Genomic DNA, 23,793 nt, shown 5'->3' with positions numbered 1-23,793 from the left:
GCCAGTCTATCCAACTTACACATCTTTGGACTGTGGGAGGAAACCAGAGCACCTGGAGGAAACCCATACAGACACGGAGAATGTGCAAATTCCACACAGACACCTGAGAGTGGAATCGAACCCGGGTCCCTGGCGCTGTGAAGCAGCAGTGCTAACCACTGAGCCACCAGAAAATTGAATCAGTGAATAATCCCTAAGAATATGACTTATAAGTGAGATATAAGCCAAGTATCAGGATAATTGGCTGATACGCTGATGAACAGCTTCTGCCCAAAACATCAGTTCTCCTGCTCCTCAGATGCTGCCTGACCTGCTGTGCTTTTCCAGCACCACACTCTCAACTCTGATACACTGACCACATTATCCAATCCACACTCCCACATTCTTCTTGATCTGTACATTGTAGTCCGCAGCATCAATGTTAAAGATGATCTTAAGGTTGATCTGTCACAGTTCAGCCAGAGCCAGTGCGAAAAGTTACAGTGAGCAACTACGGAAGATGCAAAAGGTCACTATGCAGGGGCGGCCCGACAGTAGTTAAAGAAATACCTAAGATCGGTTGTTTGTTTTGGCTGTAGGCAGATGAGCTTGGTATATCACAGCAAGTCATTTTCAAGGGCAAGCAAAATCTAATACCAAGTGTATTACACCAAGATATGATGTTCATGTTACATCAGAAACGCCGTATTCAATGCACAAAACAGCCAGCATGTGAATCCATACACCAGCCAAGGATTATTCAGGATATTCAATAACTTGTAAATGCATGTCAGGCATGTCGAATGTATCAACCCAAGAAGCAGAGGGAGCTTTTACATCCGCCTTTACATCCACATGATATTTCGTAAACTCCTTGAATGAAAACATCAACACACCTGCTCATTGTGCAGGGGAAGATTCATCCTTCTGGTGGATTATGTCTCTCTGAGTTTCTGATGGTTTGACTTTTTTTTTGTTTTTTTTTATTTCAAAAATATACTTTATTCATAAATGATTTGATGGTCTGTACATTGGATCATGCCATACATATGTCCATATTTACAAACACAGATTCGACTTTATTCTTGTCCTTTACAATCCTGTGCATTTTTTCAATCTTGTATATATACATATATTTGGCTGAGGCATCAGCAGAGCCCAAAAAAACGTCTGTATGGGCCCCCTGTTCTTGACACCTTAGCAACACAAGAAATATGGCTATTGCTGAGAGGACGAGGACTGTTTCAGTTGGGTCGGTGTCTGATGACAGACCACTGTTTTATCATGTGTACTAAGTACGCAGTGATCCGTATCGTGGTCACCTGCTATCCACACTCAAATGGTGCACACAGTCAAATCAATTACCCTATTGTCAAGCAGCAAAGTAAGATTTTTTCATTGCATTACTGCACTATTTTCTCATTGGGTAAGAGATTACTGTCCGCAGCACAACCTGTGCTCAGAAGACAAGTGCAAATGACTTAGCTGAGCAACCAATTGTCTAACCATTCTAAGACACCTGACCCCCTTCAATAAAAGATATTCTTGATGGAGCAGGTAGGTAGAGAACTAACAGACCAGGCAGAGAGTGAGAGCTAGAAATGTAAATACTTGGCCGTTAACAAAGGTTTCCAAAACATGTAATCACCCACATTATGCCAGATCATCACTGATCTTAGTGCTCCATTACAAAGAAACAGAAGTCATTCAGGCCAATGTATGACACACCAATGATTAAAAAATGCAAAATGCTAATAGATGCTGGAAATCTGAAGCAAGCATAGAAAATGCTGGAGAAACTCTAAGCTACAGCATCTGTGGAGAGAGAAACCCAGTGAATATTTCAAGTCTACTATGACGATTCTTCAGAACATTCCAAAGGAAAGTGCTCGTGACTTCAAACATTAATTCTGTTTCTCTTTCCACAGATGACGCAAGATCATCTGGAGTTTCTCAAGCATTTTCTGTTTGACTCTGATGACTGCTGAGTGCGAGCAACTAAGTTGTTAATCAAGTGTAACAAAGAGAAACGCGTACTCTTCAGATGACTATTGTTACTAGATCGGGATGAGTTGTCAAACCTCCAAAGTATTATTTTAAAGTTTGGAAAATTAGTCCTGCAAACTAAATTTTACTCATATTTCTGTAATTATTGTGGCTATGTGAAGCTACACATGTCTGATTGAGATTATGATTTGGAATGGGGTACGATGCTCAACTCATTGACCGCCAGTTCCGACGTGCCACAGCAAGGACCCGTAATGACTTCCTCAGGAGACAGACACGTACTGCAACCGACAGGGTACCATTCGTTTTTCAGTACTTCCCAGGAGCCGAAAAACTACGCCATGTTCTTCGCGGCCTGCAACACATTATCAATTAGGGTAGGCACCTCGCCAAGACCTTCCCCACACCTCCACTGCTCGCCTTTAAACAACCACCAAATCTCAAACAGATCAGTGTGCATAGCAAGCTGCCCGGCTTTCAGGACCACTCCAAACTACCCTGTCACTGTAGGCGCTGCAAGACGTGTCAGAGTGTGGACATGGACACCACCATTACACATGGGGACACCTCCCACCATGTACGTTGCAGGACTCATGTGACTCAGCCAACATTGTCTATCTCATATGCTGCAGGCAAGGATGCCCTGAGGCATGGTACATTGGGGAAACCGAGCAAAGGCTATGGCAACGGATGAATGCACTGCACAACAATCAACAGACAGGAGTTTTCCCTCCCAGTTGGGGAGCATTTCAGTGGTCCAGGACATTCGACCTCGGACCTTCAGGTGACCATCCTCCAAGGCGGACTTTGGGACAGGCAGCAGCGAAAAGCGGCCGAGCAGAAGCTGATAGCTAAGTTCGGTACCCATAGGGAGGGCCCCAACCGGGACCTTGGGTTCATGTTACACTACAGGTGACCACCATTGCACTATATATACACATGCGCGCGCACGCACACACACACACACACACACACACTCCTATACATACGCAGACACGCACACACACCCCTACAGAGACATACACTCCCACACTCTCGCATGCACCCTCTCACAGACTTAGACACTTTACACTCACATACACACACACACACACACACATACACTCTCTCTCACACTCACAACGCCCCCACCCCAGACACACAGACACACACACACAGAAAAACCCACATGCACACATATACGTTTGTGGGGTGAATTTGTACTTGCAGAGTTACATTGTACTTTGCTCAAAAACTGCATGAATCTATGTAAGACTCTGTCAACTCACTTTTTAGATTAGAATCAGTCTAAACATTATGGCACAGACAGGGAACACAGGGGGCTAACACCTTCAACATATTATCTGGCTGATACCAATTGTTAGTTAACCTGAGAATGTAACTTTTAGAAAAAGTTTTGTGATTTGCATATGAAAGAGGTGAAACTGTCATGATTATTCTAACAGATGAAAGACTCAACAAACAATCAAGGTATTTTTCAATGTATAATTTCAGTTACATCACACTGTAAACTTTTGCTATAAATTCTGTGTCTTATAATTGTGTACTCTATAACCACCTGATGAAGGAACAGCACTCCAAAAGCTAGTGCTTCCAATTAAACCTGTTGGACTATAACCTGGTGTTGTGTGATTTTTAACTTCAATTGAGATTATGCAACATTCCTCGTTTCCAAAGATACACAGTTATGTCTTACTGTTGTTAGACACAGTGTGCCATTATTTCTTTGAGATATCCTCATCTCATCATTGTTGTGACTGAAGGAGAATGAAGGGCTCATAGCCCATCTTATCTTTGATCACTTGCTGTGTGGCACAAACTGTACCCACAATGAATTAATTTTGTTTCAAAGTAAAGCCTGAACATTGTTACCTGAGATAAAATACCCTATGGGAGGTAAAACCACAGCAATGCTAAATGTTAACCTTGAAGAAAATCCAAATGTGAAATCTGGAGGCTTTCTCCAGCAAAGTTTTGTCCCCCTTTGTAACGTTTAATGGGGATTCTCAGCCTGGAGCTGTCCCAGCAGCCAAATCCATTAGAGAATTCCTACCAGCCAGCAACCAGGAAATGAAAAGCACTAATAATTTGATCACTTTTTTTTTAGATGTTTTGCACAGAAGATGATTAAAATTCTTGAAAAACGCATATTCTTGAAAAAAGGCTTTTTTTTCATATTTATTTAAATTTAGTTTAAAAGTTCTAGAAATTAGTTATGGAATGTCTGTTATAATCAAGATATTTTCAGAACCAATTCTGTTTAAAAATATTTCTGTTATTGAAAGTTTAATTATACCTGAAATTCCAGCTTTAATTGGGTTTCTAACTGCAATGTAAGATTACATCAATAGGTTTCAATAATTTCTGGCTGTGGTTTGGGGATCCCACTGCATCCGATAGCAGAGAATGAGTGACCACACCTTTTGGAGTTTCTACCTTTAATCTGCCCATGTGCTAATTCCTGAAGTTGTGCTTGATATGTGAGCACTAGCAACAGCAAACGTTGATATCTGCCCATCTAAAAAATTCTCAAAATCCAGGCTAGTATTGTCGGCTGTAGAACTAATTAAAAAAGCATCTTGTTTCTTAAAATATTATCAAAGGATAATATCTACTTCATTGGATTGGCGTTATTCATATTTGCAATGCTCGCAATGGTAACAGTTGACTCTGCGATTGGGCAATATTAATACTTGCATTTTCTTGTTTTTAAGAAATACCTTGGCAGATCATCTTTTATTTTTCAGTCGAGCCAAACATTGGGTAATTCCTTTTCCATAGAATCCCTACAATGTGGAAACAGACCATTCGAACTAATAAGTCCACACCTATCCTCTGAAGAGTATACCACCCAGATCCATCCCGCTACCCTATCCACATAACCCCACATTTCCTATAGCTAATCCACCTAACCTACACCTACGGGTAATTTCCCATTGCCTACCCACCTACCCTGCACATCTCTTCCTTTGGTGTTGTGGGGCCAAGAGTGTTCTTGCACTCCAGTGAGAATCCCACTTCATTTCTGTGCAGGAAAATCCTGCAGGTACTTAAAATGCCCACCATTGGGTCTTCTTTCCAGTTTGAAGTCCCAGTGATGGATGCCCTGTCCACCCAAATGCTGGCACCAATGTGTTGCCCCAGAAGCTGAGGATTGTCTTGGGATTCTGGGATAGCAGAGTAGGAGTCATAGCAGATGGATGTGAAAGGCAGTGGAGGTAAGGTCTGGAGCTCATAGGTTTCTAGGGCATATTTGACCCACCCTCTCCCCTAAATTGCAGTCCAGTGATAGAGTGCCTGAAATTGAAGGATTTCCCTGCCCCTCCAGGAGGCCAACCTGACAGGTTTGTTAGGTGGCCTACTGTGCAGGCCCATTGCAGTTAAGGTTTAGCCAACACTATTATGGTGGGCTGAAGGATAACAGGTCTCCTTTTGCTTATTATTGGGTCTAAATGACATTTCATCACTGTGGGTTGGAAGTCCCACATCAGCCCTTTCCTCTGATGAGAGGAAGAGATTTCGCTGTTGCTGGGAGACTGCCCCACAGCCTCTAATACATCAAAGTGGACTGGACCACAGTGTTTCCCACCTTGTTGGGCTGCAATCAAACCAGTTCATTGAGTTTGAAAAGACGTCTTTGTTCTCGGTTCTCCACAGGCTATTTTTGTTTGTCTTGAACCTTTGCAAATGAATTCTTTTGTTGAATTAAGTTTGGATCTGGGCCATAGATCTACTGATCTTGGATGTACTCACTTTCTTTTCGGTAATAGCAAAGCAAAAATATTTATTTATAATTTACCGGACTTGCATTGTAAAATTTTGAAATGTACCAATAAAACATATGTTAGTAAAGCTGTCAAAAGGTTGATCAGTTAATTGTGTTCTGCCCAGAAACAAATCTGGGTATTTGATAAACTTTGAACATTTTCTCCTGAGATTTAGCCCAACTTTGACTATGCAGCCTCACAGGACATTATATTCTGCTTTTTGTATCTATTATGGGAACAAACTGGTTTTCAGTGGGTGAAAAGTTCAACTTCAAATACCAGTATTTCATTATCGAATGAATTTACCATAAACTGATATCAATGCCTGGTAGCAATATCACCATAATTTGAAGCTGTAACAATTGACAATAATCAGAAAATTAAACGTCGGGAAAAATTGGCCAGAATATTCCTGTGGGAAGTGTAAATCTGGAGCCTGGGAAATTCCTAGCTAGTTTTACTTAATTTGTTTCTTGAAAAAATCTTCCATCTTCTTATTTCAGAATACAGAACAAGATATTTACACAAGTAGTGTGAATGCTACAGTTTAGTCATGACGTTGAACCATGTCAACAAGAAGTTCACACATGCCAAAGAATTTTTACCATGAATTTGGCAGATCCGATTATCTATAGAAACACAAGCTAGAGTATATACTTTTATTAAGGATCAATTTTGTTTTTAGACTCTCCGATATGATGAATAAAAATTTACTTCTACAATAAATTTTGGTAGTTAAAAGACCTGAAAATCCAGTATGGTGTTTGTCATGCTGATGATAATTCATTAAAATTCACACAACAGGTTATAGTCCAACAGGTTTATTTGGACGTGCTGCCTTTTAGAGCGCTGCTCCCTCATCAGGTGGTTGGGGATTATAAGATCATAAGACTCAGAATTTAAAGTTTCAAAGTTTACAGTGTGGTGTAACTGAAATATATATTGAAAAATACCTGGATTGTTTATTAAGTCTCTCATCTTTTAGAATGAACATGTTGGTTTCAGTTCTTTTGTATGTAAATCGCAGTACCTTCAGTGAACTTTGACAATGGGTGTCATGTTGGCCCAGATAATGCATTGAAGGTGTGAGGTGCCCTGTGTGAAACTGTCTGTGCCCCAATGGTCAGATTGATTCTAATCTAAAAAATTGATTTACAGAATCTCCAATGGATTCATGCTGTTTTTGAACAAAGTAAAATATAATTCTGCAAGTACAAATTCACCCCACAAGCTTATATGTGTGCGTGTGCATGTCGGTGTGTGTTGGCAGGTGGGGAGGGGGAGGAATGTGATGAGTATCTGTGAGACAGTGTGTGTATGTTTGTGTGGGAGTTTGAGTGTTAAGGGGAATAAGTTTGTGAGAGGGTACATGTGTGAGTATATATGTAAGTATATGAGAGAGGGTCTGCATGTGTGTGTATAGTGCAATGGGGTCACCTGTAATGTGACATGAACCCAAGGTCCCAGTTGAGGCCCTCCCTATGGGTACCGAACTTAGCTATCAGCCTCTGCTTGGTCACTTTTCGTTGTTGCCTGTCCTGAAGTTCGCCTTGGAGGACACTCACCCGAAGGTCCAAGGTCAAACGTCCTGTACCACTGAAGTGACTGGGAGGGAGCAATCCTGTCCGTTGATTGTTGTGCGGTGTCCATTCATCCATTGCTGTAGCCTCTGCTGGTCTCACCAATGTACCATGCCTCAGGGCATTCTTGCCTGCAGCGTATGAGATAGACAACATTGGCTGAGTCGCATGAATACCTGCCATATGATGTCCTCACCTTAAATGCATTATCTGGGTCAACATGACACCAATTGTTAAAGTTCCCTTGAGAATGTAACTTCTAAATGTTCTGCGATTTACATATGATCGAACTGAAACCAACATGCCCATTCTAAAAATAGAGAGACTTAACAAACAATCCAGGTCTTTTTCAATATATAATTTCAGTTGCATCACACTGTAAACTTTTGCTATAAATTCTGTGTCTTACAATCTTACACTCCACAACCACCTGATGAAGGAGCAACAAGTGCTTCCAAATAAACTTGTTGGACTATAATCTGGTGTTGTGTGATTTTTAACTTTGTACACCCCAGTCCAACACCATGATAATTGGTCTAATCATCAATTAATTGTCAGAGATTGATTAGCTCTGTGGGCTAGTTTTAGAAAAGTCAAGTACATTGTAGATTATGAAGCAGACATTTACGGCAACCAATTAATTTCAGTACATGAGCAGCCTGAAAACTGACTGCCAGGCAGAGTCACAACATTGCATCTACACAGCATATAGAGTCTTTAAATGTGAACCCTCTTAAACACAAGGTACATGTACAGCAGCATTATATTTAATTCATATTATAGAGCAATATTTCCCAGAAAGCAATGTCAATGGGTGGCATGGTGGCTCAGTGGTTAGCATTACTTCCTCGCAGTGACAGGGCCCCATGTTCGATTTTAGCCTTGGGTGACTGTCAGTGTGGAGTTCGCACATACTCCCCGTGTCTGTATGGGTTTTCTCTGGGTGCTCCAGTTTTTTCCCCACAATCCAAAGATATACAGGCTAGGTGGATTAGCCTTGGTAAATATGGGTTTATGGGCGTAAGATAAGGATCGGGATGGGATGATCTTCGGAGGGTCAGTGGTGTCTTAATGGGCCAAGTGACCACCTCCTGCACTGGAGGGATTCTGTGGTTCTACCACGCTTCGGTATTGTGATTGCCAGAATATCCAAGGATTGTAGATTAATTATGTAACTAATTGTAATATAATTTTTTTAAGTTATCTGGTGAATATGTAGAACTTACGTGCTAATATATTGATGCTATGTTTTAGTCTTGCAAATTGCCTTTGACTTTACATCATCCTCGAACTTGTATAGAGGACATTCAATCAAATATGTCTGTGCTACTCCCTCATAGGAACAGCTCCATAACTTGGCAAATATTTCCTCTCCACATAATTATCCAATTTACTTCTGAAAACCGTGATTCAATCTGCTTCCGCCTCTCTCTCAGATGATGCATTACAGATTCTAACCACTTGTTGAGTGATTAAAAAAACAAGAGGTTTCTTTATATCAACTTTGGTTCATTTACCATGGTGACCTCTTATTCTCAAAACTTCTGTCAACAGAAACAAACATTTTTTCTATCCACCCAGACCTGTCAAAAGCCTTTTACGCTGAACAGCCCAGTTTTGCCATCTAAGTCCCTCAGTGCCAGAAACGTGTTTGTAAATCTCTTCTTTGCCTTCTCTAATACTTTCACTTTTTTCTTAAATGTTGGTGGTCAGACTTGATTATGACAGTCCAGTTAGGGCTGAAACAGTGTTTTATGAAAGTTCATCTTAGCCTCATTACTTTGTGACCTGCCTCCTACAACGATCTGTGCAACCATACTCCCAGATTCCTCTGTGCCTGCAACCCCTTTAGATTCATACCCTTTACCTCATATTGCCTTTGTTGTGCTTCCTACCAAAATGTTACTCAACACTTATTTAGCACTTCTCTACATTAAATTTAACCTACCAGATGACTGCCTAAATCCAGAGATGTGCAGTTAGGTGGATTGGTCCTAAATTGCTCCATATTGTCCAGGGTTGTGCAAGCAGGGTGGATTAACCTTGGTAAACATGGGGTTACAGGGATAATTTGGGGAACTCAGTCTGGGTGGGATGTTCTTTTGAGGGTGGGGGCAGACTCAATGGGCTGAATGGCCTGTTTCTGCATTGTAGGGGTTCTATGATTCTAAATCTACCAATTTGTTTGTCGCCTCTTGAAGTCTATCACTATCCTACTCCCAATTACCATATTTTTAAGTTTTGAACTTGCCTTTGCATCCCAGTCTGGTTTATCAATTTTACAATATTGGTGACAACTTCATGCACACACACACTGATACTGCATGCCCTTGCAAGAAAAAATATGGACTGATGAGGTAGCAAAACATTCTGATAGGGTAATATTTGGTAGTGCTGAAAATGTATTGCTGGAAAAGTGCAGCAGGTCAGGCAGCATCCAAGGAGCAGGAGAATCGACGTTTCGGGCATGAGCCCTTCTTCAGGAATTCCTGCTGCGCTTTTCCAGCAACACATTTTCAGCTCTGATCTCCAGCATCTGCAGTCCTCACTTTCTCCTAATATTTGGTAGTAGTCGTTTTTGTTCTGGTATATAGAAAATGAAATAAACTATTTTTAAAAAGTGAACAAATCCAGATATCAGAATGAAACTATAGATTATGTGTGGCTTTAGATAAATACAGAATTGTGCACTAGTTGATGCTCAATTACTGGTAAAATAAAACTGATTTTAACACCTGTATGCCATAATTGCATAAGCGCCAGTTAATTGGTGAAAAAATTTGTTAAACCAGCTTGTGGGTGAAACATTGTAAGGAAAATTGTTTGTTTGATTGTTGATTATAAGGGTACAATTTGTAATTTGTACCACCTAGAATATTTGATATTTGTTCCTTGTCTCAGGTGTTGTTTCTGTAGATGCAATAGTGGTTCAGGATTACAATTCAATCTTCCTCTGTCTGTTGTATTATTCAGGCCAGTAGTCATGAATTTCCGAGGAGCTCCTTCCTCAGTTGTCCGTGTAGCAGTCAGTTTTGTGCATTTTCATTCCCGGGGGAAGGACCATTTGCATTGGAGAGCATAGATGGCTAGGGGCTTGCTGGAAGTAGTGCAGTCATCTTCCTTCTCAGGTACCAATACCTTCTCAGCAACCTCTTGCCATTCTACCTATGGAGCAAGTAATTCCAGATAAAAGACCTGTGGATAACTTGAATTTAAGAAAATGATACACTTCAATTAAGGCCATTAAACCATTCAAAATCTAGAAGTTTGAGCTCCTTTCCTCCAGGATTTATTCTGGCCATTACACAGGTGCACCTTTGCAGTGAGGATACTTTCGAGATTTCTGGCAGGTGACATTCTGTACAAATCCTCTTCTGACATTGACATAAAGTGTGTTTGGCCACAGGAAGCCCAATTCAACTTGAGGCAGAATTTCGCAACCTTAGAAAAGGGAAGAGATCTGGTAGAGCTGAGCTCCACCCCAAATAAAACTCCCTCATCGCTACATTGTTTTACCCTGCCCAGGAATTTTGCATCTGGTAAGTCTAGTGAATATTTCCTCCCTAGCCCACTTCCTGGCATGATTCAAAAATGAAGATGGTTTGGATCTTGAATTGCTCAAAACAAATTGGCTGTGGAGAACCAATGGAAGTCCTTAGCACCAATGCCTCAAGTTCAAAACCTTTCTGAGTTACATTAACAGAAGCAATTAAAAGATTACATTGTGAATTTGACATAGCAGTATTCTAAATGTTGGGAACAGCTGGATGACTGAAAGGAGAAAAATCAAGTTAAAGGATTGTTGCAGGCTGATGACCAGCTTGTACTCTGATTTCACCTGATGCTCACTCACTAGCAGTCACGCTCTTTAATGAAGAAAGGTTTTGTTGGCAACAGAATAACTTTGCATTGCATTTGAGAACAAGACTTGTACAAAATTGTGTGAGGGTCCTCGTTCAGCAAACAATGTCATGAGATATTTCCTAGCCTCGACTGAATCTCCAACCTCAGGATCCTTGATAAACTCAAGATTGGTTCACTATCCAAATTTGAAATGAAAAATCGTCAGAGCAAACTTCCTCAAGTTGCTGATAAAATTAGAAATTTGTTGTCCTTAACTTTCATTCTTCCTGGAGATCTGCATGCCAGTGGTAATAATAGATAGCATAGACCCTGTGAAGTAGTGTGCTCCCAATGATCTTCTATCCTTGTTAGTTTAGATGGTTGTGATTGCGGGGTTTGTATGTTGAAGGAGCAAGTTTTGGTAAATTCTTGTTGTGCACTTTGTAGCTACTACTTACTCAAGTAGATATATTTTAAAAAATCAGAAGAAACTTTTAGAGCCTAATCATTTAAATAAATAAACAAGCAATTGTTTTTAATGGATAGTAATTGAGTGAGTTAATTCCTCCAGCATTCTCCCATTCATAATTATCTGAGATTACCCATAAGAAATTTTCAAGTGGCTGCCAATCTACGGACAAGTATTCCGAATGACAGCACTTTGCCTCTGGATGTGGAGCACGTGCCAAATCATAAAATCATCATAGAATCCCTACAGTGTGGAAACAAGCCATTTGGCCCAACAAGTTCACACTAACCCTCTGAAGAGTATCCCACCCAGGCCCATTCACTTACCCTATTGCTGCAACATTTTCCCCTAACTAATGCACCTAACCTACACATCCCTGATCACTATGGGCAATTTAGCATAGCCAATTCATCGAACCTGCGCATCTTTGGATTGTGGGAGGAATCTGGAACACCCAAAGGAAACTCATGCAGATAAGGGGAGAATGTGCAAACTCCACACTGACAGTTGTCCGAGTCTGGAATCAAACTCAGGTCCCTGGCGCTATGAGGCAGCAATCCTAACCACTGAGCCACCATGTCACCCTGAGTTCATATTGAGAGAAATAGTCTAGGTGAACACATTCCTCAGCAAGAACTAAATGTCATAAACAGGTTTCTGACTATATGCCATTCATGCACGATGCCAGATGATGTCTGTTAATCTTCAAGAAGACCTGCAAGTGGGCAGCTCAGTGGTTAGCACTGCTGCTTCACAACACCAGGGACCCAGGTTCAATTCCCACCTCAGGCGACTATCTGTGTGGAGTTTGCACATTCTCTCTGTGTCTGCGTGGGTTTGCTTCGAGTGCTCCAATTTCCTCCCACAATCCAAAGATGTGCAGTTTAGGTGAACTGGCCACACTAGATTGCCCATAGTGTTAAGGTCATTAGTCAGGTGTAAATATAGGGTAGGGGCCACGGGTCTAGGTGGTTTACTCTTCAGAGGGTCGGTGTAGACTTGTTGGGCCAAATGGCCTGTTTCCATTCTGTAGCGAATCTAATCTAAGCAGTATTATGGGAGCTTATAGCAGTAAATTAAATGTATGGCAAATGATCTTGTTTTTATTTTCCAGGAAAAAAACAAAGGATGAACAAGAAAAGAATCCAGAAATTTCTGATTGTCACACCCGGCTTGTTGCTTCTACATTCCTGTACAATATGAACTTCAAAAGAGTAGGAAAATGCATTATTATCAACAATAAGAATTTTGATGACAAAACAGGTATTGAGTCATTTTCATGACTCCCCTTTCTTTGTCTAATGGATACTATGCCACACGTCAAACTGCATAGATTGTTTCTGAACAATAACAGTCATTATTTCCATTATTATTGTGCATTAAGTAATTTATTAGGCTTGTTTCCACATTGTACATTATTAGTTCCTTTTTCCTCTATGATGTATCAAGGCTTTTTTTTTTCGGAAAAAGTAGAGATGAAACAGTGTAGATGAGTCTCAATGGGTTCCATTAAGTTAATATTTTGGGGCCTCGTGCTAATGAGCTGGAACTGACTGGATGACACCAAAACAGGAGGTGTAATGGAGAGTGAAGAAGGTTATCTCAGAATACAATGGGACCTTGATCAGATCGGGCTGGGGAGTGGCAGATGGAGTTTAATTTAGATAAATGTGAGGTGTTGCATTTTGGTCAGGGCAGGACTTATACAGTTAATGTTAGGACCATGGGGAGTGTTGCTGAACAAAAACACCTAGGGATGCAGGTGCGTAGTTCCTTGAAAGTGAAGTTGCATGTCGACTTCATGATGGTGAAGAATGTGTTTAGTACGCTTGCCTTCATTGGTCAGTACATTGAGTACAGGAGTTAGAATGTCATATTGTGGCTGCACAGGGCACTGGTGAGGCCACAGATCTGATCATCTTGCTAAGGAAAGATATGAAATTTGAAAGGATTCAGAAAAGATTTACAAGGATGTTGTTGAGATTGGAGGGTTTGAACTATAGGGAGAGGCTGAATAGGCTGCAGCTATTTTCCCTGGAGTGTTGGAAGTTGAGGGTGACCTTTATAGACATTTATAAAAACATGAGGGGCATAAATAGAATGAATAGCTAAGATCGTTTTCTCTGGGTAGGGGAGTCCAAAACTTGAGGGCAGGGGAGTCCAAAACTTGAGGGCATAGGTTTAAGGTGAATAGGGAAAGATTTAAAAGGGACCTGAGGGACAACTTTTTCACGTAGAGAGTCGTGTGTGTATGGAATGAGCGGCCAGAGGAAGTGACGGAGGCAGATACAACATTTTAAAAGGCATCTGAATGGGTAAGAGGGTTTAAAGGGGTATGGGCTAAATGCTGGCAAATGGAATGAGATTAGTTTAGGATATCTGGTTGGTACAGACAAATTGGACTGAAGGGTCTGTTTCTGTGCTGAATAACTCTATGACTGCATACAGTGGTCATTCAAATGAACAAACTGCAAGCAGTGGGCATGCTGCCTTCCTTACACAGATAAATTTGCTTCACAATCCCTATGCCCCTTTTCAGGGCCTAACCAGTTTAGCCTTGTATGTCTCCAGAGTTATGGTCCATTTCTTGTGCTTGTTTTCTAAAGCCATGTAACTTTCTGCAAACTATAGTACCTTAAAGACAAGAGTTAGTAAAGCCAGGCACAGACTGGCAGCAAGCTTTCAATTTAATGTTGTATTATTTTGCTGACTGAAGTAACAATGGAAAGGCACTATAACAGTTGTTATATTGTTTGTTCCAGAAATGAATGTGCGTAATGGCACTGACATTGATGCTGGGAATCTGATGACATGTTTTAGCTCTTTGGGTTTCAACGTTGTCGTTTTAAATGATCAGACGTGTTCTCAAATGGAGAATATATTGCATGCTGGTGAGTAAATGCGTAAAACAAATGAGTCTGAAGATTGCAATTTAAATAAATAGATGATGTTTACCTTTTTTGTAACTAGGTTTTAGTCATTAAGCACCTCAAGTCCAAACTACCACATTGCTATTACAATCTATTGTAGAACTAAGAAAAGTTTTATATTCATTGATTGCAGTTTCTAGTTGACAGCATTTGCCTCGGTCAAAATGACCAAGACTCATTTAAACTAGTGCTTATATGATGGAGGAGAAACTAAACTCCTTTCTAAGGGGGAATTGCAAATGTTTATACAATTGCTGTTGATGACAGCACTGCATATTTTTATGGCTGTGCACCTTCCCCTACTAAAGGAAATTAAGTTATCAAATGCTTCCTCCCAAAACATTGTAAATGTTGATATGTTTGTTTACCACTGCTGGAATATAAACACTATTCCTGAAAATTGGTACAAGATGGGGATAAATTGGTAAGATCACCTTTATGAAAAGTGCAGGTATATTGAAATAAGTTCAGCTGTGATTTGTATCTGTTGACGTGTACTGTCTAATCACTTGGTAAGTGCCTATTTAAGTTAAAATCTGACTGGCCATACCTCCTAGTACTACTTTGGTTAAAAAAATTTGGGAATGTGACAGTGGTTACAATGCTGTCATTGTCCACATCTGTTGGCTTAAGGTAGCCGTGGTCTGGAAATTATCCTTCCTGAAATGAGAAGCACAATTAGATATCATAACAAAGTTTTAATATTTCCTTTGGCGTTTCTGGCATGTGTTGTTGGGAAGGGCCATGATTTGCAAATAGATTTGCTATTTTAATTTTTGGTAACTCAACAGTCAGTATTTAATTCTGTACTGATCAATATAAGTGATGACACACAAAGATTTTTTAATTCAATGAAAATATTTCCTTTGGAATGCCACAATTTTGTATTTAAATACTGTGGCTTGTTTTAGTTTCTCAGGAAAACCACTCCAACAATGCCTGCTTTGCATGTATCCTTTTAAGCCACGGTGATGAAGGCATGATCTATGGTACAGACGGAGCAATGCCTATAAAGAGACTCACTTCTCTCTTCCGAGGGGATATGTGCAAGACCCTTGTGGGGAAACCGAAACTCTTTTTCATTCAGGTAATGTGACCATCCATGACTTTGCTCCAATAATAGACTTTCTGATAATGTCCTCACAGATAATCATGAAGAATTTTTTTAATCTATCTAGAAAAAAAGACAGGTTCAATTTTCCTTCTTGTGTACCTGAGGGCTTGTTATTTCCCAAGTGGAATATACAATCTGAAGAGGTACAGTCATCTACATTGCTGCAATGTACAAGGTTTCTAGGGACTTCCCCAGGCTTTGTGATATGCCTTTGGAATGAAGCAGAAGTGGGCATTCCAAACTTCCTTCAATTTTGTCTTGTTCTGTGCATTAAGTGCTCTGATCAATGAGAGCAATCCCTTTAGCAGAAGTACCTGTGCTCCTGGGGTAACAGCAGATGTCTGTAGGGAGTATTCTTTCTTAGTTGTTGTATAATGAATTTCTTTTCCAACCCACCGCTTCAAGTGTCTTTGGTACTTGAGCTCACTAACCCAGTGTCAGCAACAGGATGGTGAGAGATGTGCCTATTTGTAGCAAGTCCAGACTAGGGGCTGCTGAGTGAGTGAGTGAGTGGGGAATCCAAGGGGTTTTAGGAAGAAGGGCTGCTGACTGAGGTCAGATGGTTGGTGGACTACTGACTTACTGAATAGGATGGGGAGGAAAATCATTGATATATCTCTTAGCTGGCAAATGTTCTTACAACACGTTGATCAAAAGTTTGCAATTAATTTCTTCAGCATATTGTTAAAAACGTCACTGGAATACTTTATTTCTTTGTAAATGTACCAGTGTACAGTGAACACAGAAAAATATCATGCACAGTTTACATCCAGTGATCATACAACATGACTTCAAATTGTTTGCCCTTATTATAACTTTTTTGTTTGTGATTTTTTTCTGATATATAATCATTAGTGAAGTAATTAAAGCAGGGACTGTCTGTAGGGGTATGCCAAACAAAAATCCGAAATCTGAATAGAGATAAACAACTGTTTGGGAACCACTGCCCTTTACACTAGAGTGTAAAACCAGAGTGTTTAGTTTTTAATGGTACTTTGGTGATTAAATTTAACATTTAATTTGTTGATGAATAAAATAAGAAGAATATGACAATAGTGCCAAAATTTTAAAAAACTGCACAGCTTAATGTTGGGGATGTGTTATTCTGCTAATGAGATTCCTGTGACCATACTCAAGCTTTTCATTGTGAACTAGGTAAATATTTGGTAATGGTCGTTATTAGGAACTTAAAACATGAGTGAAGGTTGCATCCTGTAACAGCACGGTGACAAAGGCATGATTTTTACCAAAGACTGAGCAAAGCTGGTAATGAGACTCACTTCTCTCCTCTGAAGGCATATGTCCAATGTACATGTGAGAAAACCAGAATGATATTTCATTCAGGTAATATACCCAACCATGATCTTGCTCTGATAATTGCCTTGCCAACAACATTTTTGTGGACTTGAGGAATTATTTAATGCGTGAAGAAAAGTTGCAGGTTTGTTTTTATTCCCCCTCCTGTACCTGAGGATATGTTTTTTTTCCCAGATGTGATATATACAGAAGTATGATGTGGAATCAGGTATAAACACTGCACCCTGCAGGATTTCTGGGGCCTTCCCCAGGTTCTTATGCCTTGAGGTTACATTTGACAAATATTCACGTATAAATACTTAATACATTCTGTGCAGTTTTATCTATTTATAAACAGCAAAAGAATTACACGGGAACACAAAGGGGAAGCGTTTCTGCTTTGATATCCTGGTACAGATTGTGGCCAAAATTTTGCCCATGTAGAAAAATGCTTTTATCCAATTCCCAATGTTTTCACTCAACTTGGGGAATTTAAAAATCTGCCATAAGCAAATACAATGAGACACTTTTAGAAACACAATTTTGTTAAATGATAAGCCATAATTTATTTGAGGGAGAGAGCTTGATGCAGATTGAGTTGTGCAGCTCAATGTTGTTTCTGTTTCCCTGTTCACCAATGCTGCCAGATTTGTTGTGTTCCTCCAGCACTTTGTTTTATTAAAGCACTTTAACTCAGTGTCCTACAAGAAAACAGTTGTGAGAAATCTAGTTTTAAAAATGGCTGAAAATTATATTTTTTAAAAGAAGGTATAAAATTATTTCCTGTTTGTTTGGTATACAGTGGCCAGCTCCTGAATAATTATTTACTAAAAATGTCAAAAACCTTTCAAAACATAGCTGTTATGTCAGAAACAATATACTATAAATACTAGAAATCTAAAATAATTGCTTGGTAATACAAAACATAATTGTTGTGATCATCTGAAATTTAGCGTTCTTGTAGAATATAGAATCCCTATAGTATGGAAACAGGCCATTTGGCCCAACTAGTTCATACCGACCCTCCGAAGAATAACCCTACCAGACCCATTCCCCTACTCTATTATCCTATATTTACCTCTAACTAATGCACCTAATCTACACATCCCTGAACACCATGGGCAATTTAGCATGGTGAACTTACCTAACCTGCATGTCTTTAGAATGTGGGAGGAAACCAGAGCACCCGGAGGAAACTCAAGCAGACATGGGGCGAATGTGCAAACTCCACACAGACTATAGGAATTGAACCTGGATCCCTGGTGCTGTGAGGCAGCAGTACTAACCAGTGAGCCACCATGTTACCCCATGTCTTTGTCCTGATGAATCCACTATTAAAAGCTTCAACAATTTGTCCCTTATCAACAATAAGGATGAACTAAAATCCTCATCAGTGTTTCTCATTAGAAAAACAATGTCAACATTTCAGGTTTGGGAGAACCATCCAATTGAGTGGATACATTAAGCTCAGAATTTATTTGAATTTTGATGTTTATGCACTGTAATTTGAAGCCTTTGTGTCTTATTCAATTATATTATGACAGATTATGTATATGCTTGAACTAACCACTGTTTTTCTGGTTTGCTTCAGGCTTGTAGAGGTTCAGAATTTGATCAAGGAATTCAGACCGATTCCGGACCTGCTTGTGATGTAGAAACTGATGCAAATCCTCATCACAAAATCCCAGTGGAAGCTGACTTCTTGTATGCCTATTCCACTGTACCAGGTAATGCACAGTTTGTTGCCCTGATGTATAATATTTCCATCTTTCATCAATTAATTAAATTAAATTAGTGCCTTTTATTTTAAATTAGTCCTTTGCCCCATTTCTCTTGGTTTATTTTAACCTGATTTTAATGGGTGAGAAATGGAATGTCACTATGGCCTCAAGGGCAGAATTCATTTGGCTAGAGCTCAAGAATAAAAAAGGTGCAATAATATTGTTCAGTGTAATCTATAGATTATTAACTGGTGGGAAGGATGTGGAGAACAATCTGCAGGAATTTGATTACCCAAATATAGACTGGGTTATGGTGGTGTAGGGGGTAGCAAGGGGCACTGTTCCTAAATTTGCATTGAGGAGAATTTCCTACAATAGTACATGTCCAGTCAAACAAAAAAGGATGCACTGTTGAATATAGTACTTGGAAATGAGGTTGGCCAAGAGATTAAGTGTCAATGGGGGACCGTTCAGGAAACAGTAATCATTGTATTGCAAGGTTTAGGATGATCGTGGAGATTGACAATTCAGGTTAAGAAAAATCAGATGGCAGAGAGCTGGTTTCAATGGCGAAAGAAAAGAGGTGGATAGACTGGAATGAAAGGTTGTAATTGAGCAGTGAGCTACCTTTCAAAGAGGTGCTTTTTCAGATATTGTCAAGGTAGATTCCCTCGAAAGGAAATGGTAGGACAAACAAGTCCAGAGGTCTTGGAATGACAAAGGTGATAGAAATTAAGATGAAGAATAAAGTCTGTTTATGATAAGCGTCAGGTAGAAAGTATAGTTGAGAACCAAGAGGTTCAGAGGGAGGGGCAGAAAAAAACCAGTTAGAGAAGCAAAAAGAAATTATGAGAAAAAAAACCTGCCAGACAGCATAAAGGAAGCCCAGAGTCTTTGACAGCCATATAAATAATAAAATAGTGGTAAGAGAATAAGGAAGGCCAATTTAAATAAACTATCTTTGCTAAAATCAACAGAACAACCTTTAGCTAAACAATTGTTAATTTGTGAAATATGAAAAGAGAGGGTATGAAATTTTCTGGATGACCTTCAGTCTGCTGATCTTGTCCATGTAGCTAGGACACCAGACACAGACAGTTTATTCAGGAGACGTAAAGAAGTCATTGTCCAGGAGTTTCTCAGGAGAATTGTTGTCAGTTTTTTTTTCAGCATTCACATTAATTTATCAAAAGCTTTGCTCAGAAAGATGAAAAAGCGATATCTTTCTCAGCAGGCTAATCACACCAAACTCCAAGCAATATCCCAAAAACCCAACACTTAACTGGCATAAAGCCAGCCATGTAACTTGTGGTAAACGAGGCTATAAAACCTTGGTTGTTTTCTTAGCTTAAGAAATACTTCCAGGAATTTTTTTTTAGAAAAACATCCACAGTGACCTTTCTTATTAAAAAATGTCTAGGCATCTCCTCCATTTTCAAAGTGACCAAAAGTTCTCAAACTTTTAATCATAAGTTTCCAAAATTATTTGTAATGGAAGCACCTTCACAGCAATTCATACACCAACTTGGTCAGTTTACTGAAGAACATTTTGAAGATGTATAAATGGTTGTTCATGATAGTTAAGAGTAAAACAGATTTGACAGTGTAAAAATAAGGGTCAGATTACAAAACCTGTTCATACAATTTGAGTGTTTTTCTCCTTTGTTATAAAGACTGTATGTTTTCACTTTTTTGTGTATTCTTGATTGGAGACTAAAATGGGAAAAAGGCTCTTAGCAACCGAGGATTATAGAAAAATTTAGTGCACTTCCTGAAAACAAATTACCTAACACTCATTGTAGATTACGTTTACACAGCTATTTTTTCAAGCAGTGGGAAGGTTATTACACATGAGCTAGGGCCAAGTGGTGACCTATTGCTACTTAGATTAAATTACCTACAGTATGGAAACACTTGAAGTTCAGCCCAACAAGTCCACACTGACCCTCCGAAGAATAATCCACCCAGACCCATTCCCCGAACTTACATTTATCCCTGATTGATGCATCTAACACTATGGGCAATTTAGCATCATCAGTTAACCTAACCTGATCAACTTTAGATTGTGGGAGGAAACCGGAGCACCACACAGACACCACGCAGGGAGAATGTGTAAACTCCACACAGACAGTTGCCCGAGGCCAGAATCGAACCCGGGTCCCTGCCACCGTGAGGCAGCAGTGCTAACCACTGAGCCATGATAAAGGTCTTCTGCTTGTCAGTAGTTATGTGATTAGTTCCCGGGTTGCTTAGCAGCTTGTGGGTGTGAATGTTGGCCCGTAAACCATCAGACCTCCCAAAAGGAAGGAGCTGTCCTTTTCTGTGCAGTAGCGAATACTTCAAGCAGGAAGAAAGCCTATTTATTTCCCTTGTCAGTTGCTGTAAGATATGGTCTTAGCCAATAAGTCAGAGACTTTTGTTGTGTATACCAGTCATCTTGTGCCTCCCACAAGCAAGTGAAAGTACGTGGAGTTGAAAATTCAAGGGAGAGTAAGTCCTGGCAAGTCAGCAGGGACAGGGACCACTGATCTGCCATCTCAAGTCTTTTCCTCTGCCCAGAACACCCATTTTCCTTTGTCTGTCCATTTGTGTTTAAATGAGTTTTAATTAATACAGTTATGTTTGTAGTTCATAATTGCTTATCTGTAGATAGACTATAATTACTTGTAATAAATAGTAAAACTTTTTAAGTACAAAAAGCTGATTTCTGCTTTCTGTCGACCTGTATCTAAAAGACCGGTAAATTGACAAATTGCACATACTTTCATAAAATATTTAATTTTATGATGACTCCAGAAATGACAAGGTTTGATTTCCAGTGTGCTACTCCATTGAGGCATAATCACGTGCACATAAATTTTGTAAAAAATTACAGGACTACTAATTATCCAATGAGAGCAATGTTAAACCTAGATAATACACTTGAAGTTAATTATTTATATGGTTACAGTAAAAACTTGATTTATTAATTGAAGATTCAAGATGAAAGTCTTAACTACTGTGCCCTTGCTCAGCATATTCTGGAAGTATAAAATGTGGTGTCTGTCATTGCAGGCTATTACTCATGGAGGAATCCAGGCAAGGGTTCTTGGTTTGCACAGGCCCTGTGTAATGCCTTCACAGAATATGGTAAAGAATTTGAGATCATGCAGATCCTAACCAGAGTCAACTACATGGTGGCCATGCATTTTGAGTCTTGGTCTGAAGATCCACGATACAGTGAAAAGAAGCAGATACCCTGCATTGTCTCCATGCTGACTAAGGAACTTTACTTTAAAAAGAAATAAAGCACAACATCCTCAGTTTACATTTCAGGGAAGCTTTAAATTTTAAAGTTTAAATTGCTCTTTAGGTCAAACTTTTGAGTGGAGCTTTCAAAATAAGCTGAAGTAAAATGCAGAATTCAGGAGAACCATTTGTAATCTGTGAGTGACCACTTACTACTTGTGTTTCATATTCTGAAGCATGACAAAACATAGATAATGAACTATCAGCTCTGTTATTGTCTGTATCAATACACATGCAGCTTATAAATGGCAATTCTGTGCAACTGCAAAATTCAAAGCATGGTTGACCTGGATTCATGTCTCAAATTTGATATGACTTCTTGTTTGAGTTATTATTTAAACCTCAGCAGGGTGAATTCCATATGGTTTTTTGATGAGCCAAGAGCTTTAAACTTGAACAAAGACATTCATCAAATATACTTCGTTTATGTTTCTCAACAAAGTTTTGAGACAGGGGATTTTTAAATGCTTCATATATATCTCAGCAATGTTCATTTTTTTTTCAGCCAATACAGTATTTTTCAGTTTTGTTTTCTTCCTGCCAAGAAACATTAAAATCCATTCTCTACAAAAGCAAAGAATAAGTTCCCTTGCCTTATGTTTATGTACCAATGTTGATGTATTTTTTTAAAACTTACTTTGTCAAACTCTTGTACCTGAGGCTCTTAGGAAACAGTCCTTACTTTTAAATGAACATGCTTTTCACTGATTTTAATCAGTTTTCTGTATTTCACAGCACGTTGATAAATACTGAAAATGGAATTGAATTGGAACTTAATTTTAACAACATTTAGTCTATTATTTCTTGGACCTGTTGGTTTCCTTTTGGACAGTGAACGCTTGTTCTCATTTATTGCTGTACGTAGCATTCCCCTTGATGAACACCAAAGCAGACTAACTACTCTTTTATTACTTGGTTACTGATTGGATAATAATGGTGCAGATTATTAGCTCACATATTTCTATTCACTTCAGAAAGAATGACTTATGTAAAGAGTATTGAGTTTTGATAAGGAATTATGTAAGTATTAATAGCTAGAAAATGTGTGACAGGAAATAATAATTAATCCAATTTAATGGCAACTATTACCCTAAAAAATATCAAGGCTGGATTTCCCAGCTGTTATGTATTTAATGCTCAGAGTAACTAATCCTGTAATCATGACCTCAAGACTTGACCACTTGAAACTCAATGAATAATTTCAGTCTGCCAGATCAAAGCCATGAGTGCCGTTGTTATATAGGACATGATTGCCACAATCTGAGTGTACAGCTGCTAATGCTCTGTCATAATCTTGCTTGAAAATCTCATTAAAGGGAACCTATTTTCCTCAACATTCCAGGTCATTACTGAAAGAATGGGAATGTTATAAAAACTTAATTAGTGGCTGTGTAATTTCAAGTTCCCTTGTGGTTCTGGCATTAATATTTCTTAGTTATCCACCAAAGGTGGCCTAAAGTGTCAGATTAAACAAAGGTATTCGTCACGCGCCGAATTTCAAAGTATGCTTGATTTGCACTTATCAGTGTTTACTGTTTTAAAAAATATTATCATTCGCCATTAGGGTTATTTTGCTTATGGCTAGCACAAAGATATGTAAATTGTGTACACTTCATTTCATGATCACACAGAATTGATGGAATACAGAAAACTGTTCACAGAAAGGTCAGTAATGCAGACCTAAAGTAATGGGGAGGCCATTCAGCCAAATTTCATAGAATCCCTATGTGGAAGCAGGCTATTTGGCCCATCAAGTTCACACTGATCCTCCAAAGCACATCCCACCCAGGCCCAGCCCA

At 39.3% G+C, this 23,793-nt stretch overlaps 1 protein-coding gene across 2 annotated transcripts in view; it reads left to right on the top strand.

The window, feature by feature from the left end:
• The window catches only part of casp7 (caspase 7, apoptosis-related cysteine peptidase), a 47,345-nt gene extending 24,017 nt beyond the window's left edge, over window positions 1–23,328 (top strand). For both annotated transcript variants that reach the window (XM_072557383.1, XM_072557384.1), the window contains exons 3-7: window positions 12,760–12,908; window positions 14,408–14,536; window positions 15,487–15,662; window positions 18,577–18,712; window positions 21,761–23,328. In XM_072557383.1, the coding sequence (XP_072413484.1) occupies window positions 12,760–12,908; window positions 14,408–14,536; window positions 15,487–15,662; window positions 18,577–18,712; window positions 21,761–21,993 (823 nt within the window). In that variant the 3' untranslated portion in view covers window positions 21,994–23,328. The remainder of the gene's footprint in view (window positions 1–12,759; window positions 12,909–14,407; window positions 14,537–15,486; window positions 15,663–18,576; window positions 18,713–21,760) is intronic.
• The last annotated feature ends 465 nt before the right edge of the window (window positions 23,329–23,793 follow it).

Source organism: Chiloscyllium punctatum, chromosome 38, assembly GCF_047496795.1.
Source record: "Chiloscyllium punctatum isolate Juve2018m chromosome 38, sChiPun1.3, whole genome shotgun sequence".
Lineage (NCBI taxonomy): Eukaryota > Metazoa > Chordata > Chondrichthyes > Orectolobiformes > Hemiscylliidae > Chiloscyllium > Chiloscyllium punctatum.
This window is presented reverse-complemented; position numbering and strand designations above follow the sequence as displayed.